The sequence below is a fragment of the Falco naumanni genome, chromosome 13 (genome assembly GCF_017639655.2).
Source record: "Falco naumanni isolate bFalNau1 chromosome 13, bFalNau1.pat, whole genome shotgun sequence".
Classification (NCBI taxonomy): domain Eukaryota; kingdom Metazoa; phylum Chordata; class Aves; order Falconiformes; family Falconidae; genus Falco; species Falco naumanni.
The window spans coordinates 16,564,234-16,585,740 of NC_054066.1; the positions used below are offsets into that span (position 1 = coordinate 16,564,234).

Genomic DNA, 21,507 nt, shown 5'->3' on the forward strand with positions numbered 1-21,507 from the left:
TAATCTGAGTTCTCTAGCAAAGTGTGCAACAGAGTGAAAAATTTCACTACAGCCACTACTGCAAAATCCCTGATGGTATACTTCCATCTGTCTGATTCTTGGGAAGCAAAGCATCCTCTACAATGGGTCACTTGGCTGTGTACGCTGGAACAGTCAGATCTAAGCTGAGGCATAGTTTGGGTCCATTCAAAATGTGTGTGCATTGTCCATGGGTTATTTCACATCAAAAGAAATCTAACAGAAAAAGAACAAGTCAAGTTGTCAGCACATATGTATTGTGAAAATGCATTCAGGGTAAATAAGCCCAGTCTTCTCTGTGACTTTGTTTTGGGCAGTGAGATTTATCAGCTCATTCAGGCTTTGCAGAGATACTGTGGCCAATATGTGGATGGGACTTCTTTTCACAGCAGAGCTAGCTGATTTTCTAAATTCCCAGAAAATAAATGAACGATGGGCACTGCACTTTAAGCCAAACACTTTATTTCTTCCCTTTCTCTTGCAAAAATGTTCTGAGAAGCTAGAGGCTCACTCATTCCTCAGGCTGAATATCCCTCTGTTGTGTACAACCAAAGACAGGCTCTTCATGCATAATGAGCAATTTAAAGAATGTTAGATGAGATGCTAGCTCAGATCATCTGGCTCAAGGACATGGAGCCAGGAGGAGTCAGGCCCAGCGGAGGAGCCTGCTCTCAGGAATTAAAATCCAATGTCTCAGTTACATGACAGGTGCTCACCAGCAAGCTCTCCCCACTGGCAGTCAGTAATGCTCAGGACCAACAGAAATGGGCCTGCAACCCCTCTTCACAGTCTTCCTTTATAGCACATACCCACATTTGCTGGTGGTTGGGCTGGTGAGAAGAGGGGTTTGGAGTCTTGGGCATGTGGTTTGCTTGGGTGTGGTAAAGCAGCCCCCAGCAGAGATAGGACAAGCACCTCAGGGTCACCCTGGCAGATTTTAATGAAGCACCATTGACCTTTTTTGCTGGCTTTGTCAGCAGAAACATTGCTGGGAATCCAGGCTTTGAGGCACAGATCTCGGTGGGTTCCCTTTGGCTCTCCCGGTGGGCAGCAGAGCTGGCCTCCGCCCAAGAATATGCCATGAACCTTTCCTTTTTTCTGTGTAGGCGCTGCAGCAGCTGGTGCAAGGGGGAGGGAAAAGCCACATAAATTGTCACACTTCATAACGTTTTGTCTTGGTTGTAAGATCCTGCCTGTCGAACACCAGATCACCCCAGCCTCAGCTGATGCTTTAGACCACAGGGCTTGCTCTTCAATGGCCAGTTGTAGCCGACCTGTCAGTAAGCTGTCAAAATATTAATAATTTAGCACCACTCATTTTCAGAATGGAAGTTTTAGCAGCAAAAAAATTGTATTTCCAGCCCTGGTCGTGACAGCTCTGAAATTGGTTTAATGCAGGAGAGATCTTTCCAGCATTAGGAAAGATAGGGAGAGTGTTGGAGATTGTGTGTTTCCACCAAGTCTCGTGGTTTGAATTTAAGAGTCAAAGCAAAGAGGCTATCTCAGTCCATCAGCAGCTTATGGTTGTAATAGGCCTGGTGAGCTCCTTGGCGCGTCCTCTTATCTTCTGCCCACGTGACGTGTTACTTCAGAAAATGAACTACACAGAAAATTGGGCGAAGGCCATTTTCTTTCTCTGGACCTGCACCCCGTGCAGGGCTGTACGGTCCGGTAAGGACAAGCACTTTTTTGTCTGCGTGCTAGAACATCATCCCACCGAGATTCTGCCTTGTGAGGACTGGGACTGGCTCTCAGTCCCCTTCTCCCTGACATTGTTATAACGCATTATTTCATTTATGTCAGAAAGGGAGGGAGTTTGTCTAAGAAACTGAACTGAAACCCAGGGGAAATAAGTTTCTCTACTAGCTCTGACACCTCTTGTTTTATGGAACACTCAGCAAGCTGACTGGTCTGTCAGTGCTCAGGATCTCAGCACAAAAATGTAGAAGAGACCTTCCCTGTACTCCTGTCGTGGTGAGGGCATTTTCACTCAAGACCCAAAGCATTTGTACTCTGGTTTGAGCCTTTGAGGATAACTTTAATATAAATAATAGAATGATAAATTTAATATTGACTGCTAATTTTCCACTATGGGGTTTCTTTTGACTATCAGAAGAAAACGGTGTCATGTTTATAAATGCATAATCATTATTTTAGTTTATACATTGATATTGTGATCAACCCTAATAAAAATAGCCATATCACAAAAGTAACCAATGGCCACAAATAAATTTATTGTGCCCTGTGCTCAGGCTCAAATTGATGCCAAGAAACTCTCTTTGGCCCCATAGAGAGATCACAGGTTTAAAGCATCCCATCTGGCCGTGTTTGTAGGGTTCTGACATTATTATTTTTCTTCATAGTTATTTCAGGCTTTAGCAGATGAGGCAATATGATGCTAATTTAGGAAATCTGTTTTTCTTGTATGCAACTAAGATATCTTCATCTTGGCCCATCTTGTCTCATGATCATTATCTCTGAATGCAGAGATGTATTTCTGGATACCATCTTGGAGTTAGCAGAGTTGATAACATTGCTACCGATTTCAGGCACATTGTCAGAAAAACAGAATGTAGAGAAGACAATGGATGAGTTGGGATTCCCAGGTTAGAAATTATCCTGGGGTTTCACCGGATCCCCAGGCTGCCAGGAATGTGATACCAAGGCCAATGCTGTCAGAACCTTCCCCCGCTACCCTTCATAGGAAGCAGTTGCTTTCCTAGAAGAGTGATGCTGAACTGGATGGGCCAAGTGCCATATGCTGAGATCACTACTCTAGTTCATAACAGCTCCAAATTTTAAAAGACTTTAAAATTCCAGCTTGCAGTAAGATCCAAAATTAAAAAAAAAAAAAAAAAATCAGTCAAAATCCAAATATACCTTATATTTTAAAAAGAAAGGATTAAAAATTTCTTCTGTCCAATCATGGATTTGAATTTGGCATCCGTCATTAAGAAAAAGTAAGGGAAAGGACAAAATATGACTTGCTCTGTGTGCCACATCAGTGAGCTGCTCGAAGTGCAGGCTTCCCTGGATAACGCTGTACACAGAGCTGTGCAGTCATTGGTACCCAAATCTTACTCCCGGATCGTGTTCTCTCCCTCAGCCTACCCAGGCTCTCTAGGGAGGTGTGGAAGTGAGCAGCCTGGCTTGAAGAGTCATCCCAAGTTATGTTCCTGTCAGCACTCATTAAGCTGAAAGCTGCTTTCCTATCAGGATTGCATGAGCAGCTCACCAAAGGCCCATGCAGTGCATTTGGGCATTTTTATCTTTATGAAATACTCCATAAAAATGCACCTGCACGGTGGACAGGCCAAGAGCTGAAAGCAGGACACAGTACTGAGGTATGGTGGGATAGACAGGTCCGAATTTGGATCCCCAAAATTCATTAGATTCATCTTCTTTGTAGCCAAATGTGAGACTGTAGCTTGCGTGGATCTATACGAGCTCATTTTGGTCTAGGTAGCCAGTTAGTTGGGGCAGGATGGAGCTCAGCATCTCTTGCAGAACCTGCCACGGGTTTGGGTCAACACTGTGCTGTGTGCCTGGGCAGATGTCCTTGCTGCTGCGGGGTTACCTTGGGCACATCCATGCTGCAGTCATACCTTTGTCTCCAGCATTCACAAACTTCCTCTGTGGTGATGCGAATAATTTAATTAGCCCTTGAACGTGAGAGGTGCTTTAGGACAGCTTGTGTCCACATATAAAGATCTGAAGCTGAATTACAGAGGCTTGTCCAGCACTTGATTTTTTTGCCTGTCTAGGAATACTGGGTCAGCTCTCAAGACTTAGCAGACCTGCACTCCACCTCTAGCTTGGGTGTTTTAAAGTGAAGCTGACAAATACATACCTTGAGTACAGAGAGTTCCCACAAAAGTGAGGGCAGATAGCCTTCTAGTTACATTTTTCAGAGTTAGATTAGCTTGCTAATGCTGCTTCTCAGCTTGCAGAGCTGGGGACCAGACCTGCATGGGTGGTGATTTTTTTTGAAAATGTGCTCCCTCCAGCCCACAGATGGTTCTGGCCGAGTCTGAATACTTGCAGATACCATATTGTCTCATCAAGTGAATTTCTGCTCTGCAGCGGGGCTGTACACTCCCATGTAGCAGCTTGTTATTTTAAAACATATCTGCTCTCTCCTGTTTCTAAAAGGCCACTGAAAAGACTTGTCACCAATCTCTTATGAAGCTAGAAGGGGGAGGAAAAGTGGAGTGTGAACAGTAGAATATCACCTGCCATCTGGACAAAGATGCGATGAAATTTAAAGTTTGGATGCACATTTGCGGGTTTTGATCACATGCCAGGAGAGAGCACAGCTACAATTATTTTAAAGCGTTTCCAGACAGGCACAACCCTAGGTCATGGAAGAAGCCACAGTGAAGCAGGAGGACACTGAACTCCGTCAGGCTGTACACAAGGTGTCATTGCCTGTGGGAGCGCTGCTGTGGTCTGCCTAGGGCTCGCCCTGTGAACAGCACCTACATGGTTAAAGACCTGTCCTGGGAATAAGAGCATTCCAGGATCCGGTGCTGTGGTATGAGGTTTGTGGTCACAAATGCTCAGATACTCCAAGTCACGTTTAGTTTCTGAACTTTCACAGGTTTAGATAGGAGTTGGGCATTTGCATCTCATCTAGGAGCCCAGATGTCTGAGAATCTGGTGCCTTTGTTTATCCACGCAGGTCTACGTGCCTTGATACTGGTGCTCAACTCAGTGCTGTTGGCATCAGAGGGGTGTTGATTAAACCCTGCCCTGGCTGAGGTCAGTGAGGAATGTAGAAGGGGCTTTACTGGGTAAAGAGCCCCATAAAGCAGATGCTCTTCTGCAATGCCGTCCTTTCCCCTGGGATGGAGCAGCGCTTTTGCAGACGTAATGAACGCGATCCAGTCGCTCCATGGTCTGCCTCCGCAACCACAATGAAATGTCGTTGCTGATATTTATGATTCCTGCTTAATATCTTTTAAATGACTGGATGAGCTCTAAGTATTAACACTAACATCAGTAGTATCCCGAGCCAGATTCTGTGGGAGGGAAGCCTTGCCGTGCCATAGACTTTGGTGCAGCTTAGTGCTTTTATCCCTCTGAAGATCTGGCTCAGTAATTGTGCAGAACATAAAAGAGAAACCCGTAAGTGCTGTAAACAAAGGAAAACGGTTACTCTGGGAGTGTGTTAGTTAGATGTTTCAACACTCATAATTAACATCCCTTTCCTAAACTGGGGTACAAAGTACCTGCAGAATGGGCTTTTTGTTTTATTGCTGCTAGTTTCAGTGACTAAATTTATTAAGTCATTAGGTTTGCATGTGAATGTGTATATTTGCTATTCTCCTTTGGGTTATAATAAAAGAGGACCTTTACACGTACCAAAAAAAAAAAAAAAAAAGCTGTCTTTATTTATCTGACAATTTTGAGAATGTTTGTATTGCTTACCATTTCCCTACAAACAAGTGGCCCAGTCCGGGGCGATGCGAGGATCAGCTGGGTTTGAATACAACAAACAGTGACAGTCGTCTTCAAGCTTCCTGGCTGCCCCTGAGCGTTGCATGTGGAAACCTGTCACCAATTCTGCCATGGTCTGAGGACATTAGGGGCTTCTGTGCCAGCCAGAGGTTGGACTAAATGAACAAGGAAGCAGATCACTCACCTTCTGTGATCGGAACCCAGGAGCACCATGCTGTTGCTTACAGGGCACCCTTGCTTTGCATCTGCTGGCTGAGGATGCTCAGGGTGCCAGTGGTGCTTCCAGCCTGGCATGGGCAGGGGCTGGCACTGCTCTCGCTTGCTTGGAGCACCACCAGCGCTATCCACTGCCGTGGCAGTGCTGTGACTGCACCGAGGCAGTGACACCATTGGACTGGCATTTTTTGAAGGAGCCAAGACATCTGAAGTTGGCAGTGCATTCCCCGAATACCCTGCAGCCTCCCTTCACAGGTTTGGCAGGGATGCTTCCCCACTGTCTGTGGAGCTTCTCCAGCTTTACAGAAGTGTAAAGGAGAGTCCAGTCAAACTTACTGTGTTCAAGGCCAAGAGGCTGGGTTAGATTTACCTGACCAGGGCAGGGGAAAGCTAAGGTAGGTTAGAAGAAAAATATCTGTCCTCCCGGATCACCCCCAGCCTATGCTGGGGCACAGTCTTTATTTAACTATTTATAAATATAAATTTTTATAAATATATATATTATATTAACATAAAATTCTAAAAAAATATTTATAAATATAAAAAAATTAAAGACTGTTCTGGAGGGGCAGATAGGGCCAGATATTCCCAACACCTCCCTGAAGGACTGGACTGGCCCAAGTGATACAGAGATTAACTTGTGCCTGGCAGTCCCATCCACATTTCCATCTACAGATGGCAGGAGACTTTACTGGGATCAAGGATAAGTGAAGCATCTTGTTTTTCTGAACCAGAAATGGGTTTGGGGGCCATTTGTGGTACCTTGTACCCTCTGTGAGCAGGTCTGACATGCTGAATACCCAAATGGCAGTTACATCGATACAACTGCCTTTGATTCAGTGTCATTGAATGTGGTCTCCCTAATTTTCTGTGTGGTAGTTAGCATTTTTTTTCTAGACTGTGCAATTTCCAATAGAACTAGACTTAGCATAAACAAGACCTATGTTTGTTTTTCAAAGCAAATCTAATTACTCATCTTACTGGAATTGCCTTTTGTTCAAGGGATTGGATTGAGATACAGAAAATAAGTTGCAGGCAGATGCTAATCAGTTTGCATGTAAATTACTAACATTTAATGCACGTTTTTAGTTTAACAATTAGAAAAAATTGCCTTTTCAAACTTCTTTCAGTAATATCTATAGACATTGGACAAAATACCTCAGGCTCTAAATCTCCAAATAGTAAACAAATAAATGTACTTATTTACTTTGTATGCAAAAATAATTTAGTCAGAGGCACATATTTCACATGAAGATAAAACCAGGCAGATTTCCTTTTTTTTTTTTTGCTCCAGATCACAAGCCTACTCTTTAATGAGGAGAACTGGTGGGTTTTCTGAGTGAGCTGAGTTCATGACGGTGCTGACAGGGAACCAAGAGCGCTGTGGAGTTTGCAGAAAATTTCTTTCTTTGTTTAAAGACTTAAAAAAGACTGGTGATTAAAAGATGGAGCCGTCTGTCCTCTCACTGTCTTGTATCTGGTCATGCTATTTCTGTCAAGGAGAGGGCTGGGAAAATAATTGAGTGGGGTTCATTATAAGCCAGTTTCAAAAGGTCCCTGCACCAGCTGAGAGAGTGAAGATGCTCCTGACTCCAGGGCTTAACCATGCCATTACCTCTGGAGGAGCATGCCCTTAATGTCCTGTCAGAAGCATATGGCAGGGACAGCCTGAGGATCCCTTTGCTGGTTTTACTGACTCTGTGTCTATGGGGTGAAGAGAAAGTATTGGACCCCAGGGCTGCCATCTAGCATATTTCATCAACACTGAATTAATCTTAAAACCAAAATCAAACAAAACCAAAAAGCTTGCATGCCCCGGAGGTCTGGCCAATAGATCAGTAATTTTCCAAAAGTACCTTCAGTTATTTCAGATTTCAATGTGCAGCAGTGGCTGCTACGAGCTGCTTTATTACTGAGAAGCCTGTTACGCTCATCTGCACTTCCCTTTCTTCCCAGCTGTTCTCAACCCAAGAGAACTGAAACAGCAGTTCCCACCTGGTTCAAAATAATTGCCACAATTAACTTTGACAGTAAAGCATGTAGAGAGGTTCTACCATTAATATCCCAACAGCCTTTTGTTATTGGTAGCCTCGAAGCATTCAGCAAAAGGCACGTGCAGAAACTAAGTGACAAGATGTAGCTGAAGGCTTGGTGTTGGCCACCAAGAAGATATCAACGGAGAAGAACATAAGGGTTTGCATGTTAAATAGATTCAGAGGACACTCCAAATATCCCCAGGCAGTGCTGGGGAGCGTGGCCTGTGGCTTCTTTGTCTGTCCCATCTCCTTTCTGGTCAGCTGGTTTTTCCTTCTCCATCCTCTTGCTCATTGTGTCACATCTGCATAAGTAGTGCCCGTACCAAAGATTTCTGGTGCTCAAAACCGTGAAGACCCTGCGGTGTGTCGGTTTGGTGGTAGGATGAGTGGCTTCCCAGCGTGTGTTTGTCCCTACGTGGCACAGTGGGTCACTAGCTGATGCTGTGATATACAGAAGAAAAAGGTTGATAATAATGAATAAAAATGGTATTATTTAATCAGAACTTAGCTGTCGAATCCGTGGGGTTTCTGATCTGCCGAATGGACAGAGATGGGCTGTTTCTTGGTGGCGTTGCCATGGTTGGTGTCCTGAAGTGCTATTTCAACTGAATTGTGGGGGATGAGGAGGAATCAACCAGCCAACTCAAAAGAACAATGGGACAGTTTGGTTTGCTTGGAAATCACTATTTTTTTCTTTCTTTTTTAAAAAAATCTTCATTAGGTTGATGTCTTTAAATACATTTGCTTTAAAATAATGTACTCATTTTGCTGCTTTATTGGTACAAGTAGATATACAATACGGCATCTGCTTTTATGAACAACTACTGCACGTTGTAAAATTGTATACTGCCGTAATTTTAAGATAGCTGTTTCTCCGAAAACTTGATTTTCAGTAACATTTAAATAAAATCTGGATATTTTTTTTCTTTCTGAAACAACATTTTCAAAATGCGTTAGTTTTTGTATTTCTTCTTTATTGAAAATAAAAAAATAGTCTTTGTTCTGTGCTGAAATTACAGCAGACATTGACAATCCAGATATCTCACACACGGTAGATTCCACGCTTTGGTCAAGTTGGTAGCAATCCTTCGCAGCCTACCAACTTCTCAGTCCCCTAAAGGGAATTTTCTTGATAAGTTTTTATTGATGGGATAACAAGGGCATGGGATGGGGGACTGAGTTACCCAGTTTGGGTTCAGAGATGCTCTCCGTCACGGGGCCTGGCGCCAAGGAGAGCCCCTGAGCCAGCGGGTCGCAGGCAGCCGCGGCAAAGTGCCTGGCTCCCGGTGACTGCCTCTGCTGAGGCAGGACAAAGCCTGGAGGTAAAGAGCAGATTTAAGGAGTGCTTAAACACTGATCTTTTGGGAAGCTACTTCAAACACTGTTCTATAGTGCTCTAAGTCATCTAAATCTCTCTTAACTTGTTTCACTCTCTTCTTAAAATATTTATTTTTCCCAGCAAGGAAGACTCCCTCAGATAAGGCAAAATAACCTGTTGGGCTGAGGGTGGTTTTATCCGTGCACTAATGATTGATGCAAACATCACATGCGCAGCACTGCTCCACACTTTCTGCTGTGCTTTATCTTCTGTGGCTTCAAGCCTGCCTGGCTCCGTAGGTCTGTTGCACGCTGGATTTATTGTCAGACCAGCACCACTTTATATAACCCCCAGAGCACTTGGGAACACACACCTGAGTGTTGCTGAATGTTCAAAACATTCACTCATAAATGAAGTCTGCAGGAAATATGTGGCATTGCTTCAGATGCTTTGCTGAGCTGTTGGTCATGGGTTTTCCATTAGCAAGGTTGGAGAACCTTGGAGAAGTCCCAAAGGCTTCCGAGTGGCAAGGGCTTGGGAGAGAGCATTGCTTGCTTGTAGTGGCACCTGCCTTCACTCGCAGCACTCTGAGATACCTTCTCTGAGTCCTACAAGAAGGGATTTTGTTGTTAAAACAGTTTTTCTTCAGAAAATAGTTTTAAAGAACCCAATGGGAGCATTTGTTCGGCCAAGATGAATTTTCTGCTGAAAATCAAAGTCTGGGGAAAAAAAACAACACAACAACAACCACCATGTCTGACTCAGTGAAGGTTTGGGAGCCTACTGCCACAGAGTCCCCTGGCCAGCCAGCTCTTTAAAATAGGTTTAATCTTTACCTGTTGTTAAAATCTTGAAAAGTACTGGGACGTTAGAAGTTTTGGTCCGTAGGGAGTGTAGTTTCCCCCCTGAGACTTCATGCAAAGCCAGCGCAAGTGGCAAAGGCACAGCCAGCCCCACAGCCGGCACAGGCTCAGGGGATGTCTTGGACAGACCCATGTGTCCTCCATTCCTGAGCAGCTGTGGAATCAGTTCTCGGTATCTGAAGAAATGCTTGTGTCAGAAATCTTTAAAATTACTTCTTTCTCTTTATTGAAAGATTTCCAGGCTTTGTGCCAGCATTTCCTGTGGTCGCTTTTCAATACAAATAGTTTACTTGCTTTGGTACTCTCCCTTTTCTCTGAATCCACTTGATTGCCCCTGACAAACTGCCTTTTACCCGTAAGAATTTGAAGCCTCCTCAATATTTTAGACAACAACTATTGCACATTTCTTGCCCATCACAGGGGAGGTAAGAGCAAAACCAGGAGAAGGCGTTGGGAGCAGCAGATGAGCAGCAAGGCTGTGTCTGCTTCTCAGCTCTCTTGGTTTTTTATTTTAGTGTTTCAGTCTAAATCCTGGCAAATTCCTGACTTTTCCTGCACGTTTTTCAAGCCTGTTCACTGTAGGCTGTTATGCAAACCACAGCTCTGCCGGGGAAGGAGAGCCTTCCCTTTCAGTGGGGAGTTCTCTAGATGTCTGTTGTCGCTGGGAGCTGGTATTGCTGATGCCTGTTGTTTTCTATTGTTAAACTAACCGTAGTGTGTGACCATCGTGTATCGCTCAGCGATGCCTGATTTACGAGATCAGTGATTAATTCCTTCCATTGCTTTTTCTTCTTTCTCTGTCACTGCAGGATGTTTTCACACCAGAGTGCAAATTTAAGGAGTCTGTCTTTGAAAACTACTACGTTATTTATTCTTCCACGCTGTATCGGCAGCAAGAATCCGGACGAGCGTGGTTCCTGGGACTCAATAAAGAAGGTCAAATTATGAAGGGAAACCGAGTGAAAAAAACCAAACCCTCATCACATTTTGTACCCAAGCCCATTGAAGGTATGGAATCTGCATGCTCCTTCCGACAGTGGGGTATGGGGAGGGGGAGTTTGCGTCTTCTGTTTTGGGGCTTCTGAGCTGCACGACCAGAAAGCAAGGACAGTATTTGTAACATTTCAGCAAGGTGCTGGGCTGCACTGTTAGCATTTCATCTGCTTTCCTTCCTATATAATAAGCTTTGAGCATCATCCCAAAGGGGTTTGTCAGCTTTGGTGTGCTAAAGGATGAATTTAAAAGCCCAGCAACATGAGGAGATGCTGGGAAAGGAAAGCAGCCCTCGAGCGGCCAGCAGATCAAAAGGCGTCTGATCCAGCAGTGACCGTAATGTTGTGTTCTCTGTGACTGTTTTCCCAGCATCATTCAGTGTGTTTCCAGTCCTATGTAAAGCCAGTAGAGGTAGGATTTATCTCACCCAATTTTAGACTTTGACACTCTTGTTTATGGTACCGGAAGAGAAATCAGTCTGACCAGCACAGCTGTGGATGTACTTGATATGTTTACCCTAAGATGACTTAAATCTGTTTTTTCTCATATGTAAAGACATCCTAGTTAGTCACTGGGGGGTAGAGAAACCTTATCAGAAGTGTCCAAAGTTAGATGAGATGCTGTCATGCCATATGTCTTCATCACAGCATGAGGCTTCAGTGGAAGTCACAGAGTTGAAGTTTTTCCCTCCGGCTGTTGACAGCACGCTACTGAAGTGTGCACAGGCTCGTGCCAGGGCATTTTGCTTTTTATGGGCTGGCCCCTGATAAATGGAGAGACGTAGTGTGGTGAGCCTAGTACTTAACGGGTACTAATTTGATTTGGGAAACAAGGAGACCTCTTTTCTGTTCCTTGGGAAAAGCACTGCTTTTCAATCCCCAAACTAGGCACAGCTTTTTGACCCCACCTTGGACCTGCCAGTAGCCGCCTGAGGGACCACAGCATCCTAGGGTTGGCCGCAGCTGCGTGGCTCTGTGCCCCTCTCACTACCCTCGTGTTGTCTATGGGGACAGGGTTGGGTGTGTGGAGAGAAGGAATGAACTGATGCTTTCCTGACAGGTACCACTCGCAAGTGGTGGATGCCACAGCTAAGTCCATGCAGTAACAGCTGCTCTAACTGCTTCCCCACTAAGGTGCAGGGGCAGACAAGTGTGGGTGTGGGTGAGAAAGGCCAGTTCAGGAAGGCAGGCTGAAATCACCTGTTGGACCACTGAAGCAAAGTGCAATGAGGGAAATTCAACGCAGCGTTCCCAGGGTATCTGTGGCCTTTGCACAGGAGATGGAGATGGTGGAAAAGCAGAGAATGGCCTGGAGCTGCTTGTCCTGTGCTTGTTTTCAACAGCTTTTCTGCAGCCAGAAGCCTTTTCTAGTTTATCTGAGACATTAGTGGGATTGGTGCCCTAAGCCCTCATTGAGTTTTGCTAAGGGCAAGGCATGGGGTCAGTCACCAGCTTCTCTTCTGTCTCCTCTCCTGCCTTGGCTGGGAAGAGAGTCTTTTGAAGGTGCTAGCTTTTACAGCTGGGTTTCCAGCTCCTTCTGGTATTTCTTTGCTGCCTGGCTGGGTGTTGGCACTCATCAGTGGGGTTCCTTTGAATCCAGGCTTCTTCTTTGATGTGTTGTGTGTGTCGTCTGCTGAATGGCTCCGTAATAGTCTTCTGCATGCATTAAACTAGCCATTCCTGTGGCTTTCCTTGTGGAAAGACATGCCTTAATAGGGGTGCCTGACCCACAGTGGAGTTCTCATTGCAGCAAATGCCACTCTGGGTTTCATTTTGAAACACCCAGCCCAGCCCAAGAGCTTCCCTTTCCTGCAGTTGCATCCTCCCACACTTGCTTCAATCACAGCTGTCACATAACCTCCCGAGCGAGTGAGCGCTTTGGAAGTTGGCAGCCAAATTAAGGGCTCCTCCACTCCTTCCCTCCTCCACATGCTTTGCAGTCAGCCTCTGTGAGTGCTGCTGCATCAAAGAGCTGGCAGTCTCCCAAGCCAAGGCACGTGTCAGCTTCCCAAAGCATTCAGCTGTCTGGGACTGTGACTCCAGATGGAGGACGCTGTTCCCAAGCCTAAGATTCATTGTAGGTAGCAGAGGCTTGTGGGGAGGGCTGGAGTAAAACGCGCTCAGCTCCACGTGACTTCTCTGTGCTGCAGCCATCAAAGTCTCTGCAAGCAGAGATGTTACAGAAAAGGGGCAATTCCCACCCTGTTTTAACAGCTTCTTTCTCTTTGTCATGACTCTAAGGAAGTATTGAAAGCGCTCCCCCGCTATATTTCCATGCCCCTTCTGCTGAATGCTGTGGCATGCCACAGCATGTAGGCTTTGCCGCTTATTCGGGCCAATATTTTACAGCTTCTGTCTGTGGTAACGCACTCAGGTTTCATTTTGCTCCAGCACCAGCATTAGCCCTGATGGCTGACACAGTAATGTATGCAAGGAGGATCTGATCCCCTGGGAAGGGGAGGTGTTACATACATTGCTAGGAATCACTTCACCCACCACTTCAATGGCAATTATCTCTGAGATGAAACTTCCCAGTTGTTTGCCATGTGCAGAAAAATTATGCAGCAGCTTAGTGAAGAGAACGTTCGCAGGGAAGGGAAACACAAAAAAGCCCAGATTGCTGCCAGAGTTCATTTGGCTCCCACTGCTTCGTACTGTTTTCTGAATTCAGAAGTCCTCTCCTCAAAGTTGCAAATGGGCAGTAAACTAATAAATAAATATAAAATACCTTTCCAGATAATTTCCAATGACTACATATGCCTTCATGTGCATCTATATACCCAGTGGTATCTGTGCATGTATGTGTGTTATTTATGGCTTTTAGCAGCTACAGCTTTATGCTGTGCTAATCCTGCAGAGTGTTTGGCTCCTATAGGTTGTCAGGATGCTGGAGGTGTTCTGTGCAGAAGTCGCTAGATACCAACTGGAAATGTTTTGGGTTTGGGTTGGTAGGAGGGGTTTTTTTGATGTAGTATAGGTAGGATTTGTTTGGTTTTAGAAATAGCATTAAGCTTAATCAATATGAAAGCACAAAGAACTTATAAAGTAATAACAGAGGAAACGTTAAGTTCCTCTCCCGTCTGTGCGCAAGCAAAGCCAAGGCAAACAGCCTGGCAGCCAGCAGTTGATGTACTGTGTGGTGCCAGCTTTGGTTAAAAACACACATACGCAACACATTTCTTTTGATATTTTTATTTCTTTTCACTGATCGTTCAAGCTAAATGAGCCCTTAAAGTGCAGACATATAGATTGAACCAGACTGCATAAGAAATTAGCTTCAGTATAATTGTCACTTGGAGACCAGACGATCTTTTAAAGCAATTTCAGGCTCTTTAAGTATCTGTAGTGATTAGTGCTGGACAAACGCTACCATCCATAGTGCCTCTTGTTCTTTCAAACATATCTCAAACAATGGGAGACTTTTCCAGTCCCTTAAGTGAGAATTCTATCAGATGCTTATTGTGCTCTGTTATTTATATTTCCTTCTCCTTGAAGACATCATTTCCAGATTGCTCTCCCAAAAGAGCTACATTTCGTCTCTCACCTGGCCCAAGCCAGAATGCTTTTGGGGTGGCAAACCTGGCCACAAAAAGCAGAAGACAATTCTTCCTCCATCTGAGTCAGCAGAGCTGCCCCTAACTTCAAACTCATGGGGCTTCAGCCCCCATGACGTGAACATGTCTCAGATATGAAGGTGACCTGATAATGACTAATCTGATCCATTTATTACAAACGATTAATACATGTGTGCAAGGACAGCAGCCAGATCTTTCCCAGTGTTTTTTCCCAGGGATGCAACATCCCAGTTCTGTTAAAGCTGAGTCCTCAGATGCTGCAAAGATGTACAAGACACAAGGAAGATGCGGTAGGCCTAGTGAAAATACTTCAAAGGTACCAAATCCTAAAAAGTGTTCTTTAAAAAAAACCAGCAAAACTCCACACTCTTTATCAGTCTTCGTTTACACAGCTCCTCTTTTAGGTTTGTCTTGCAAGTGGGCAGGCTTTGCTATGTTTTCTATCCCACACTAACTCGCTTGTTCTTCTATCAAACTCCTAATGATCTTATTAGATGGCAAATGCAATGTATTTTAACCATGCTTTTGCTTGGTTCTTTTTCATCCTGTCCTGCGTTTCTTACCTGAGCAAAATCTGATTCCCTCTGGCAGCATCCTGCACATTTAGCCAGCAGACAGACAAGAGCTCGAATGCCTCTGAAATGCATCAGCTGGGACCGGGTTTAGAACGCAGTAATTAGAGGCAGAAAACGAGGGTGCATAATCACTTGCTCCCTCCTGCCCCTAGCTGCTGCTCAGACAATTAATTCTCTCCACTGAAGCATTAGCTAATGCAGCCACTACTGCAGATACTGACACCTGGAGCTGTGGCATCCGTCAAGGGAAAGAGCCCGTCTCCCAGGCTGCCTGCCAGAGGGTGAGTGCCCCGACACTGGTCCGGGCTGTGCTGCGGTCCAGCAGGGCTCACGGCCTGCCTGCCTGCGGAGCGGCAGCTTGGGAAAAACTGGGCTCCTCCTGACTCGCTAGGGTCCGGGGCAGGGAAAGCCAGGACTGAAGCTGGGTGGACAGGATATATCTAAGGTCTTTTAATAAGCTTTTCCCCATGTTCTAGGGAAAGGAAATGGAGTTATTGCATCCCCTGAACCTTCTCAACTTGCAGTGATGCCAAGTGAGAAATACTGGGATCAGGACACAAAATGCCGCGTGCTTCTCAAACTCGGGCAGTCCCTGACGCCCAGGCAAGCAGCACAGGGTGATTTCGGTTTCACCGTGTGGGTGGTGTGCCAGTACCATGCCTGGGAAGCAGAAGCGAGGCTGGGATCCTGTGCCAGCGCTTAGGCGAGAGATTGAGCTGTTCCTGGTGACAGGCAGCCCCCTCCAAGCCTTCGCCTTCAGGAAGGATGCTCCCCACCACCCCCTTCCCTGTGCTTGTACCCCTAGTCTCCTTCCTGCCTAATTTGCTAGCTGTTTCTCTCTGCAAAATTGTTTCCTTGTGTGTGCGAGGGCAAGCCCTGCTAGTTAGCAGGGAATCAAAAGCCGCCAAGAAGCAGACATGGGCACAGCTCCACTGTCGCTCACCCTCTTCCATTTATGCCTGTGGCTCTTCAGCAGATCAAGCTAGCGGCACTTTCCAATTAAAGCATGAATATGGATGTGTTGATTAGAATCTGGGACATAGGAGCTGATTATCTGATTGAAGCTCCAAAGCATTAGCTTGGTTTCCAGACATTAAGGGCTGTATTTGGCTTGGTGTGTGGGTGGGTGGGATAAGTAAGGCAAGGCAGGGAAGGGACTCTTCTTCTAGCCAAGTTGCTCATCCTTCCAAAGCTGCCTTGTGCTGTGTGCACACAGCAGACCTCCCAAGCATCTAGGCATGCCAACTGTCACACTGCTGCTACTTTACCTTGATGCAGGTGACAGGGGCAGTGTGTCTTCACACACACGTACATGCTCAGGGACCCCAAACAGGCATGTCAGCGAGTGCTGCTAGTCCTGAACCTTTAAAGTTTTGGCAAGATCTGGGCGCTCACAACAATCCATTTGCAAATATCCCCCAGTCCGTGACTAATGTCTTCACGTGTGAGTCATGCTCAAACTTCCTCAGTACAAGCAGTAACAGACTGCAGTCCGAGAGCCTGTGTTGTACAACATGTCACACGGTTCTTAAAGCCCCGTGTATGTGGCTGTGTGCATCCACACCCCTGTGTCTGTGTGCACACCCCTGTGTCGCAGTGCGCACAGGTTCGCAGCTGCCTCTGGGTGATGGCCATGGCTCAGCACACGTGCAAAAGCCTCTTGCAAAGGAGAATATCCAGGCACTACCTTGTGTACGATGCCATATAAATACTGCATGCACTGATACTGTAGGTGTATGTAAATACTGAAAATATGCTTGTCCTATGCTGCTACAGATTTTCTGGCATGCTCTGTTGGCACAGCCTGTTTGGTACAGAGGCTTTGACAGCTCTGTCTGAAAAGCACAATGCGAGCAGCCTCTAGCCATGCTCCATGTCAGTACTTGCATCGTGCACTAGGCTGGAAGATAAACTTCTAATTCATGCCCTATTTGCTTGCTAGGTACAGGGTTTCCTTAATTTCTAGTTGCAAATTGTTGTTTACTTCTGTAGCCTGATTTATATTCATTACTCTGTGGGCCTTGTTAGCAGCTCAATGTTTTTGCCCAAAGGCCATGGTAAGAGGCAGGGAGCTGAGGAAAGGCAACATGGCATGGTGCTGCTGCTGCGGGCTTTGCTCAGGCTGTGCCCTGGTGGTTAAGTGTCTAGCCCAGCCTGATGGGGTACTGGGGATGGACGTGTGTGAGATGGGCTTAGTACTGGCAGCTGCGTGGGGGAAGAGCTCATGGAGGTCCTACCAGCTCCAGCTTGTAGGACCAGAGAAGTCAGGGTGAAGACAACGCTGAACTTGAAGCAGAACTTTGCGTATGGAATGTCGGGGTACTGGGGCAACGCTGGCACAAATTCCCAACTTGTCCAGGCAAACACATCTGAGAATAAGGTCGGTCATAGAAGTGGTGTGTAACCTCGGTGTCATCAAAAGGCTCTGCGGCCGGGCTAAGAAATCACAAGGGTGCAAGTTTTCCTCGGTTGTTAACCTTTTCATACTTTTGTTTAAGATTTTATGAGGTACTTTGCCACAACAGGCAAATTCACCTTCACCGGCTTGTTGAGTGAGACTTGCCAAGGTGTGAGGGCAGCTCACAGCTGAAAGGGGACAGGAGAGCCCTTTTCCTTCTGTTGCTGCTGTGCTACGCACTCCCCTTGCAGCATGCAGACAGCAGTGATACTCCGGGCAGCTGATGGGCAGTCCTGGCATTGCTCATCCTGGCCTAGACCCATGGGACAAGTCATTAATTTTCTCTTTTTTTCTCATTTTCATCAACAATATCCAGTAGCAGTAACTACAGGTTTGCAGAGCAGTGCCTGCCTTGTAGCCACGCTGGGAGGCCCAGCTAGTGTGTGTGTTGAAACTGCTTTGAAAGCCTTGCATGAAAAATGTATGGGAAAAGTAATATTTTTTCACTGCTCATATATTCAGTGCAATATTCCTCCTATTAATACACAGTTGACTGCACTTTATCTCTGTCGTGTGTTGTTGCCCACTGTTATGACTGTTTATCTAGCTATGAGTAAAATGCAGAGCAATAACATCACTTGCAGCCTGCCTCTAATTGCCAGGATTTATTTGCAAATCAGGGGAGGTTATAAATATAAGTGCTTAAATCACCTTTTCATACATAGGGTATTTTTTTTAGTTTCTTTAGATAATTTTTGAAATTTTGTTCCTGTTGATCACCTGGAATCAAAACCTGGTGGGCTCTGTCCCCTGTGTTTGAGCTCTGTGCCATTGTGACGTGACAGCTTTGCAAAATGAAGCAGTACACGATCATTCCTTTCTATCCTAATTTTTGCAAAGATCTGAGCGTGACATTTGCAGTCTGGACCTACCTGAAGTTCTCAACTCCAATGTGTCTGCCCTTGAGATGCCTCGCTATTTCAATCACATCTACACCCCACCACATCCATGATGAGCTCATCGGAGATGCTCCCTTTGGTGTGAGCTGCTGAGCCTCTCAGCATGTACCCCTGCTCTGGCACACCTCACATGGAACAAGGACAGCTTTGAGGACTTAGTCCACATGGCGGGTTGGATAAATACTTTATGCCTCGCAGGACGTGGAGATGGGCAGACATTGCCTGCTCAGGCTGTCTAAGCTCCAGCAAGTACATTTTTATAGGACACACATTGCTTAGCTAGGGTCTGGGGAGAAGGTGCCCTCTATCCACCCTGTTCTCAGGTGCTGCCAGGTGACCATGCAGAGCTGGGCTGGCTCCTGGCTTGCTGTCACTGAACTCATTCCCACGTGTCAGCTCGTGGCCTTGGCTGGCTGTCTTGATTTACAGGGAAAAAAAAAAGGAAGTGCTGAGAGCAAACCTCAGCTCCTAGCAGAAGGAGCCAAATGGGCTTGAGTCACCACTTCCAGATCCACAGCTTAACACCCAGAAGGCTTGGATGGCTCAGATGCAAGTGTAGTTTTGATTCAAGAGTCTCAAGGGCTTCTTGTTGGAGGTTAAGGGCTAGGAACTGGTAAATTCTTGGACCTGTTATTAGATGATAATCGGCATCTTGAGAAAATACATGGTGCTGTGAACTGGAATGTTTATTTTACATAAATAGGAATATATTAAGGAAAAACAGTAAAGCACAGAAAATCTAGAAAGACTTATCTGTGAGAAATCCCCTGTTTCTATCTGTACCTTTGGAAGAATCCAGAGGCAGAAGAAGGATCTGACTGGCAGTGAGGGCAGTAACAGATCCTGCTTGGAAACGGGATCTACTGCTGGGTCACTGAGTTTTTCTGTGTCTGTGTTCATATTGGTGCTGAAATTTCAGCCTCATATACAAAGAAATAATTCATTAATGGTCACTAATGTCTGTGTCTTCAGGCCTGTTAATGGGTGTCTTTTCTGTTTGCAGTGTGCATGTACAGAGAGCCATCGCTGCATGAAATTGGAGAAAAACAAGGACGCTCAAGAAAAAGTTCAGGGACACCAACCATGAATGGAGGCAAAGTTGTTAACCAAGACTCGACATAGCTGACAAATACACTCCCTTCTTCCAACTCCTCCCCTCCCACCCACCTACCCACCCCACCTGGCGAAACCACACTGAGAAGATGACAACTGAGCAAGGCAGGACCTACCGGTAGTGGCTGCGAGTCTGAACTCCAGAATCTTTCTTTGTGTAGGATGAGGAAATCGAAAACCAGATCCTGCCTGTTGCAACGTTTTAAAAAACAAAAACAACAAAAAAAGTGAAGAAAATATGTTTTAAATCAGGACTCCATTAACATTTTCAAAAGCAAACTGTTTGCTCTGTGATCAAAGGGGGAAAAAATCTCATCTCTGCATAATAATAATAATAATAACAACTAATAAATATAATAATAATAATAATAAAGATGTTACCTTTAAAAATAAAACAGAGCTTTTGGAAAATTGAACTTAGCATATGATGTGCGAGAAACACGTGGGAAATGCAGCTTGGGACTGTGCTGTCTTATACTTTCACGTCACGTTCACACCACTGCTTTTTCCATCCCTGCTTCCCTGGGGATGGATGGGATTTTTCACAAAGCAGGAAAGGTAGGGATGGATTATGACTCTGTTTGCTCTGCTATCAATAAAATACGGCCTGTCCAAATTAGGAGTCTGACAGTTATGGGCAACAAACTAGCTGCTCTGTATTCAGCTTTTTCCATCTACATTCAAACACTGTGTAGTTGCAAGTATCACTGTGTGAGTATGTTTGACCCAAGTCTGGCATTTTATGCCTTTTTATCATAATTATTTATATTTATAGGCTTGTTTTACTGTATTAGTTGCCAGGGGAATTTCAGAAATGGGTTTTCTGGTCTCACAAGATGAAGTGATCATATTTATTAGGGGAAAGTTAGAAAATAAAGGGAAGGAGGGATGGCTACTTTCCTTAAAATATGAAACAGCAGGAAATGCTACTGAAATCCTCGCTGTCAGATGGAAACAATGAGGCATGTGAGAGGGTGGGAGGTATTTCAGTGAGAAGAGGGGTGTGGGGAGGGAGTAGGTGGGGTGTGCAGGGCAGGGGGCACTACAGGGGAACACGAGTGGCTGTGCCTGTCCAGCTGTGCTAGGGTGAGGAGGTGCCGCTGTTGCCTTCTAGCAGCTGGACTCGCCCTAAGCGTTAAGGTTCCACACACATCTCGTTTTACACACACCCAAAGCCAAGGCTACACACCCCTCTAATCCAAAGCCTTACCCCTGCGAAGCCTGTTGTGGGATGAGACCTCCTGAGATGCTGCAGCAACCTGGGTGTGGGTCTGTGTCTCGCTGGCGCTGGGGCTGCAGAAGAAGCACTTCAGAGGTAACACATTCACAAACAGGGAAAGATGAGGAAGAGGGCAGTGGGGTGAGGGACGCTCAGTGCTGAGCCCGCTTGCAGCAGCTAGGGCATTAGTGGGAATTTGCAAGTCTCGCCCTGTCTGGAACTTTCCTTGTAGTCCGGTGGTGAGCAGTGAATCACACACCCTTGCTCCCATGGGTGGTACCGAAACAGGGCGGTATGGACAGATGCCCTTTCCCTGCCTACATACATTAGCTGCAGTCTCTGACCTCTTTCGGCACCCAGGGTCTGCAGGCAGGAGCAGCACATCGTAGAGGCGATGCAGTTGCCGTTACAAAGACAGGCACTGCCCTGGCCGAGGTGCCTAGGGAGGTTTTGCCGCTAAGGCCAGGGTTGTAACACCTGTGAGAAGTAAAAAGCAAAATGAATAAGCAAATATTCAAGGGCTTGGAGAGGGTTAACGGGTGAGAACAGCCTAGAACCTTGCTGTTACAAGCCAGGCAGGAGTGTTTGTGTCATTCACAAATTATGGGCAGACATCAAATACCACCTTAATTGTTGAGGCTTCTTTGCTATCTTGGCCAATGCCTCAGCTGGCTGGTGGCCACATACTGCAAAGCTGCTGTGGCTGTGGGAGACGCTGTGATGCTCCCTGCGGAGCGGCTGCTGGCCTGGCTGCCCTCCACCCCA

The 21,507-nt window shown here is 45.8% G+C and overlaps 1 protein-coding gene across 4 annotated transcripts in view; it reads left to right on the forward strand.

Annotated features, from left to right (window-relative positions):
- The window catches only part of FGF12 (fibroblast growth factor 12), a 229,301-nt gene extending 209,166 nt beyond the window's left edge, over positions 1-20,135 (forward strand). For 2 of the 4 annotated variants that reach the window (XM_040613763.1, XM_040613765.1), the window contains 2 exons: positions 10,721-10,919; positions 19,414-20,130. In XM_040613763.1, the coding sequence (XP_040469697.1) occupies positions 10,721-10,919; positions 19,414-19,532 (318 nt within the window). In that variant the 3' untranslated portion in view covers positions 19,533-20,130. Of the gene's footprint in view, positions 1-10,720; positions 10,920-19,413 lie in introns of all 4 variants that reach the window. The other 2 variants (XM_040613764.1, XM_040613762.1) reach the window with 2 other exon arrangements.
- Positions 20,136-21,507: the final 1,372 nt, after the last annotated feature.